The 7,500-nt window shown below is 36.3% G+C and overlaps 1 protein-coding gene across 1 annotated transcript in view; it reads left to right on the forward strand.

Moving 5' to 3' along the window:
- Nucleotides 1-6,910, forward strand: part of LOC119598937 (golgin subfamily A member 6-like protein 22) — a 6,969-nt gene extending 59 nt beyond the window's left edge. The window contains 8 exon segments of the mRNA XM_037948647.1: nt 1-91; nt 3,384-3,628; nt 3,860-4,074; nt 4,258-4,379; nt 4,641-5,256; nt 5,259-5,762; nt 5,986-6,177; nt 6,398-6,910. The exon segment at nt 1-91 is cut by the window's left edge and continues 59 nt beyond it. Coding sequence (XP_037804575.1) covers nt 1-91; nt 3,384-3,628; nt 3,860-4,074; nt 4,258-4,379; nt 4,641-5,256; nt 5,259-5,762; nt 5,986-6,177; nt 6,398-6,493 — 2,081 coding nt within the window. The 3' untranslated portion in view covers nt 6,494-6,910.
- Nucleotides 6,911-7,500: the final 590 nt, after the last annotated feature.

A 7,500-nucleotide genomic window follows, 5' to 3' on the forward strand; every position in this document is an offset into this window, starting at 1 on the left:
TGGAGGAGGAAGGAGACGCCGTGTTGGCCAAAGTCAACAAAATCTCTACTATCTTCTCTTCCTTGACAGATACGGTGACCAGACCGCCAGGGTATGATCTTTTACATGTTCCGATGAGAAGTTAGGTAAAACCGGTTTATTTCCTCCAATTTCTCTACCATGACAGGCACTTATTTGGCGTGCTCGGTGGATAATCTTGGGCATCTAATCTTGCTATAAACAAGATCAACTTGATATGATTCTAAACATAAAAAATTAAGTGAAACCGGCATAGACAACATGATTTTCGCATATACAGTGGTGAGAAAATGATATGTGTGTGTTAGTTTAATTGTATACTTTTTTGATAGTGGCAGAGGTGTTCATGATCATGTCTTTAGAAAATTTCGAAAATTTTCAGGAAAAGTAAATGTTGTTGTAGGTATAATTGTGGGGAAGTACCATATACATAGTTTTGGTGTCATTGTAGGCCTCTGAGGTAAATTATAATACCAAACTCTTTGAAGCAATGTTCGATGGTTTGTGGTCGCAGCAACACAGGAGTGTTTCTTAAGAGATTTTGTTCTGACAGACAGAGTATAAGAATAAGTTTTCTTTATTGCATGGAGAGTCCGTAGAAAATCATCAAACAACTTCGTGGTATGTGAAACTCACCCAGAATAATTCTAATGATCATAGGAATTTACCAGTTCTAACACCTGTAACACATCAACAAATCAAGCCTGTTGACGAATAGTTTTGAGTCCATAAGGATTAATTAGAGTATGCAGAATGATTTTAAAGACAATCATTCCACTAAAGACAATACCACATCAAATGACTCAGACCCATTAAAAAAAAATTAAAAATGTGTCAGTTCAGCCTCCGGGCTAGTATAGTGGTAACGTGTCGGCCTCTCATCTGAGGGTTGGCGGTTCGCACCCTGCCCAGGCACGAGAAGTTGCAATTGTCGCCCAGAGGTTACTGCTGTGGCTGGGCACCACGGCGGGTAAGGACTAAGGTTCAGCCGAGTTAGCACCAGGTGACACATGTGACCGAGTCGGCATTAGTTGACACAGGCTGGGCTCTCCTCATGGCATAGCCCGGGTGAGGCTAAGCTTCGCATATCGGACTTATCCTTATCCTTGTGTCAGTTCAAACACTTTCATTTTGACTAAAGAATTTACCCACATTTTGTGAATATGTATATGATGTACTGACGAAATGGTAAAAAAAATAAGAATAAATGAAGAATAAAATAAAAATAAATAAATAAATTATATAAATTTTCTGTCAAGAAACTACTAAACTATTTGTAATTAATGAAAACATTAATACCTAACTATAAATATGAATTGAATTGAGGATTATTGCACTGTGCTTGGCTGGCCAGAGCGCATCCCTTTGTTTCAGCTAACAAATGTAAAAGATGTTACACGAGGTTCCAGTATAGTATCAAATTGGTATTTACGGCATTGCAACAAAAAAAGGTCCTAATATATCAAATTGATTCATTTTGAAAGTGAATCAGTGGTAATTTTCTATATAATGGTTTAAGGTGGTGCTAAGAAACAGTATCAGTGATAAGGTAAGGAGGTTATGGGTATCCCAGGGAAATTGCATATGCAGTATCAATACTGAATTATGCAGTATTTATGTTTTTAGTTATTTTTATGGTGCTGTTACCTGCACTTAGCACATAAACTCTGATTAGCAAGATAGATCTTGGCGAGGTCTCAGTTATATGCCACATGGACTTTGTAGCAGTCATGGCCCCCATCTGCACATGCCATATTCTAAAGGCACATCTTGATTGCTCAACAGCAGGTGTGTTTCATGACTCACTACCAACCCTTAACCCATAACTGACGGGTAGCATTCATAGAAGCTAGGGCATCGCTGCCGGGGGCTTATATCGTCGCCCTAGCATGCGCGACCACTCATGCCAAATACCAGCATCCCATGCTGTTTCTTCGTAATACTATGAAGATATGTTGTATTTTCAATTTTCATTATTTTTTACAGTCTCTACTTGCCAAACTTCCTGATAAATTGAGACTGAAGAGTATTTTTGTTGCTATATAGACTCCATAGTTGATCATTATTCGGTCTATAGTCCGAATAAAATAAGCAGTGTGCGGCATCATGGAGTTGAAATTGTCGGTTTGTTGCATTTTTTTTTTTGTTTGTTTGTTGCTTGGTAAAAATGAGAAAGTGTTAAAACCGACTTAATCACACTTTCACTGGCAAAAAAACAATCTTTTGCCGTGATTGTAACAAAAAAAAACTCATGGCATGTCCATGCATACTCTATGGCATGTGCGTACGTGCCCCCGGCAGATGGTCCCGCCATGCCATGGCATGTGCGTACATGCCACCTGTCGGCAATGGGTTAATTGATCAACAGCAGGCATCTCACGGCTCACCCACTGGACCCTAATCCCCGTTTCCTATACATAACCTTTAAAAAAATAAAACCCACATGTAGTGTACCCCATACTAAGGGGTTGCATTTACATAAAAGCCATGGCATGAATGGACTTGTACCTCTATAAAACACAGGTCAAGCCTGTTCTGAGTTGTGTGTGCTAAATAGTTGATCACTTGTTTGACTCTTTAATAACTGCAGTCTTTGAGGAGTTACATCCTTAAAAGTATGTTTAATATCATGATTTTGCTTGGAAAATCATATAAGCTACAGCCAAAACCATAGAGAGAGAGGAAGTTACACGTTTCCCATACTTCTGTTTTTTTCCTTGAGCACCATACTACATCGAGTTAAATATCTGCAACATCACAACTCCACTGAGGCAGTGGCTGTGTGAGGCAAACATCTCTCCGCCATACACTCAGTCCCAAATTATGAAAATTCTGAAAAGATAGTAATGAAACTTTTATACCTTATTGTGTTGTATTATGTATTTCTTATGCATGTTACCCTATTTTTCCATGCTGCATTATATTTCTGGATAACTAGTCTATTACCTGATATGGTATTATCTCTTGCTGCACAAATGATTTAGGATCAAAAGTTATTTTTTACCTCATGATTATAAAGCTTATTTCTGATCCATTTTCACTGGAAACTTGCTGAGATTATAATGGAAGCTCTACAGTCTTAAGTCCAACCTGATAATTTTGTAGAGTCAGGCATTCATTACTGCTTCAGAGTCTGGGCAGACCATATTTTTAATTATTAGTGGGCAACTCAGGCTTTGTCCTCTCTTATAAATACCATTATATGCTTTTTTTGCACTTTCAAGTAGGTCAGAGTTCCTTGATTTTATGTTTCTGCTGATATGGGATGGACTTAAAACTTACCTGCATATAATTGCTTGTATTTATTTACTTAACATACACAATGCAATTTTTATATTGACTGTTTATTTTATTTTATATTCCAGATTAATTAACATTGAGAAATTGAACAAGCAGAATGCCCAAGCAGTCAAAACACAACCACAGAACCCTGAGGAATTTTATAACCGAGTCAGTTCCTTCAGACCAGGATTGTGGACTGTGCAAGAGTTGACCCCTCTGGAGTGTGCAAGATGGGGCTGGCGTGTCCAGGAAAAGGATATTCTTCAGTGCATCACCTGCCGAGAGGTTGTTTGTGCAATCCTACCTGATATACGGGATTTCAAAGCTTGTGAGTATACCATATTTTTTGTATTTTACAGTTTCTGTTTTTGTTTGTTTGTAATCTGGGATTTTTTTTGGAGTGAGTTTTTGTTCAATAGAACCAAAAATCATTGAGAAATAATATTATTGCATTCTGATAATTTTTATAACCATTCAGTTGGTATGTTATATGTAACAAAAGGTAAGAAGTTATGAAGCAACAAACAGTAGACTCTCAAAGCATAAAATCTCTTTACAGATGAAAAGTACCTTAGTCTGTTGAAGAGCAGGATTGTAGAAGCCCACAAAGATGCCTGTGGTTGGAAACACAACCCAAGTCCTGAAGAGTTTGTCCAGCCACCTTATATTGGTTCTATTGAAGACATGCGCAATCTCACAAATTCTGCTCGGACACTGGCTGCCTTAAATTCAGCTCTTCCATACCTTGATATTGGAGCTTTATCAGATAGTCTTGTAAGTACATAAAGTGATGAACTGTTAGCTTGTTTTGCAACTTCTCATTAAGTAAAACACTTGTTTTTAGTAGTATTAATTTTAGCATTGAGTAGTTGTAAAACTTTATACAGATGAAAATGTTTAGCCTAAAATTATATTTACAAAGAATGTGTGTAGCCCTTACAGCAACCAGTATTTCAGGGAGCAGATAGAGACCTTATTCTGGGATTGTTCCAAAATGATAGCACTGATTATGAAGTCCAGGCTTCCTCCGTGCTATTGGTATTGAGTGGATGGATTCGTGGTGAAGGAGCATATATAAGGTTTGTAGAAAGGTATTCTTTGAGCAGAACTGAGTGGCAGTGTAGTTCTGCTGATTCAGTTAACATTTTCAAAATGTAGAAATATCTATTGCTTCTCAGTATTATAGTAGTTATTAATACATTTCGTAAAAGGTAACAGTCATCCTACATATAAACAGCAAATCTTTAATATTGTGTTCAGTGAGGCAATTTCATAGTTATTATCATCCAGTTTGCTTTGAGTGAAGGTTTCATTTAGAATTTTTTGCAATATATCAACAGGTGCAAAGTCTGCAGAAGATCAGTGGGACTCTGGAGTTTCATAACCAGAGCCGATGAATTAGAAAGGGCTCGTGCAATCTCTCCAGCTCCAACACCTTCAGGAAAGAGAAAGAGAAATGAAGAGCAGGTTGAGGAGACTGTGGAAGATGAAGAGATGGATCAGGACAACAGTGAAGGACCCAGTCCTGCAGGTAGTAGGATATGTCCACCAAGGAAATGCAAGCTCCTGAAGACCGATAACAAAGGCAGTGACAGTGGGGAGAAAATCAATGAAGAAAACAACACAGCAGGTGAAGAAGATGAAAGAAAAGAAGAAGAAAATGTACAAAAGGAGCAGGAAAAAGAGATGGAAGATGGGGATGTTGATAAAGAGAAAGAAAATGGGCAAAAAGCAAAGACCATAGCAATAGAAGCAGAAGGAGAAAAAACAAATGAGGGTGAAGTACAAGAAAAGATGGAAGAAGGTAGTCCACATAATGAAAATAACAAAGAGAACAATTCGGGTAAAGAGATGGATTCAGAAAAGAGGAGGAAAATGGAGGAAGGAGATGAAAAGGAAAGAGACAAACTTCAAGAGGAGGCAGAAACAAATAACAATTCAGAGGAAAAAGAAAACGAGGCAATTAACAATAGAAATGAAGACAGAAGAAAGAAGAACAGAAGAAAGAAAAAAATTCGGAAACTGGCAAAAATGAATCCCTGGCTGAAAACAAGACAGAGGAAAACGAGTCGGAAAAAAACAAAGGAAGTGATAATGAAAAGAGTGGGGAAATGGCAGCTGAAAATAAGGAAGATGATGAAAAAACTGTAAATGCTGATTCTGAATCTGAAGAAAAAAGGCATACACCAGACAATTCTGATGCATCAGAAGACAGCAAAAAAGATTCCCCAAAAGATGTGGACACAAAAACTTCTCAGACTGAAAAGGACAAGCAAGATGGTGGTGAAACTGTTGACAAGGAGGAGGAGGAAGAGAATCCTGAAGAAATAAATTCTACAGGAGATAAGGAACAGGGAAGCAAGGAGATGAGTAGGGTACAGGATAGCTGCACCAGCCAAAAAAAATCAGTTCTTCCAAGTCCGTTAATAATTGGTTCTTCTCCTTCCACACAAATTAGAAAGGTAGTTATTTATCTCAATTCCTTTTTTTTTATTATTATTATTATTATTATTATTATTGATTGATTTATTGATTTATTTTTACATTTGTTAGAGCAACTTTTAAGTCAAGTGAAATAAGATGAGTAACCTGAATAAAAAAAAAATATATATATATATATATATGTATAATCTTTCAACTGTGTGTGCAAGAACTGGAAAGTTATTTTGCTTGAATGCATTGCAGATTGGGGAAAAGCAGTACTTCCATCCCTTAGAAGAGCATCGACACTGGTGTACCTGGACAATGAAGATCCTTCTTGAAGAGATTGATGAGGAAATGTCTCTTGAGAAAAGGGGTTATCAGATGGTGACTGAACAAGCTAGGGATATTTTGGATTTCGCAAGCAGAAAAGATCTCTGTTCTTCAGAGAAATATGTGAGTTTTTTTTGTTTCTGTGAGTGATAATTCCATGACTGAAATATGCATTTGTATTTTAATATTATGGAATAGGACATAAATGTCTTATTGCACAATATTTAGGATTACATACTTATGTACTACAATTAGAAATTATACGGAATTGCTTAATTCCTAACTATCATCAAAATTTCTTATGATAACCAAAATTTTAATACAGTGTTCAATTTTCTCGCAGATAAGAAATGTAGAAGGATTACGCTCCATTCGCACAATGCTAAATGGACTGGCTTCAGTTGACACCTGGTTGAGTGAAGATATTGCAGAGAAATGAGGGAACAGTTGTGGCCAAGACACTTCTATGTATTTTCCTAAATCATCTCATAAGTTTTCTTTTGTGCATTTTTATACAAATATACAAGTATATTTTCATACCAGTTTGTTTGTTTTTTCCATTTTTTTCCTTTTATTTGCTAGATTACTTTTTTTTTTAATAATAAAAGCAAATTTCATCTTGAAAGGAATAAAAAATGTAAGAATTTGTTTACACTAAGTCTGCAGAAGACGAGAGAGCAATTTTGCAATAATGTTTAATTCACAAAGAACTGCCAAACTATTGTCTTTCCTGTACAAAAATTTAAATGCTTTGTGGACTTTTCATTATCCATATAAATGTGGATTTTATTTTGTTTAACTATCATTACTTTGTTTTATATCTTGGCTATTAAAATTAAAATGTGTCCTCTATTCACATGGTTGTTTCAATTGTGTTAGGATCCCTGGAAAATGAAATATATATAAATATATACTTTTTTTTTAATGAAGGGGGCTGGAATTTTTTGGTAGATATTTGCTGTTATATTGGAATTATACCTTTTCATCCTTTGTTTCTTTTATTTTATTTTTTTGCCTCCTGTTTCATTTCTTCCTCACTCCGTTTTCTCATTCCTGAAAGGCATAGAGGAAGAAAGTAACTGGTCATATACATCACACTACCTTCAGTTTTCTCTCTCTCTCTCTCTCTCTCTCTCTCTCTCTCTCTCTCTCTCTCTCTCTCTCTCTCTCTCTCTCTCTCTCTCTCTCACACTCACTTTAAAGCTTTCCCTGTTTGCACATGGAAGTAAGAAAGAGAAAAAGGAAGAAGAGAGAAGGAGAATGTGTGCCCATTTGTTTGTGGATTTGTATGTCCTTCTGTTAAACTTCTTTTCGTATATGCGCATTCAGCCAATTCACTAATGCCATAAATGTTATCTTGGTGACAATATAATGCATTGTAAATAGGTAATACAAGGCAATATTTCTGTAGAAACCTATCCATCCGACTCATTATGCACAAAAAAA

This window comes from Penaeus monodon, chromosome 42 (assembly GCF_015228065.2).
Source record: "Penaeus monodon isolate SGIC_2016 chromosome 42, NSTDA_Pmon_1, whole genome shotgun sequence".
NCBI classification, from domain to species: domain Eukaryota; kingdom Metazoa; phylum Arthropoda; class Malacostraca; order Decapoda; family Penaeidae; genus Penaeus; species Penaeus monodon.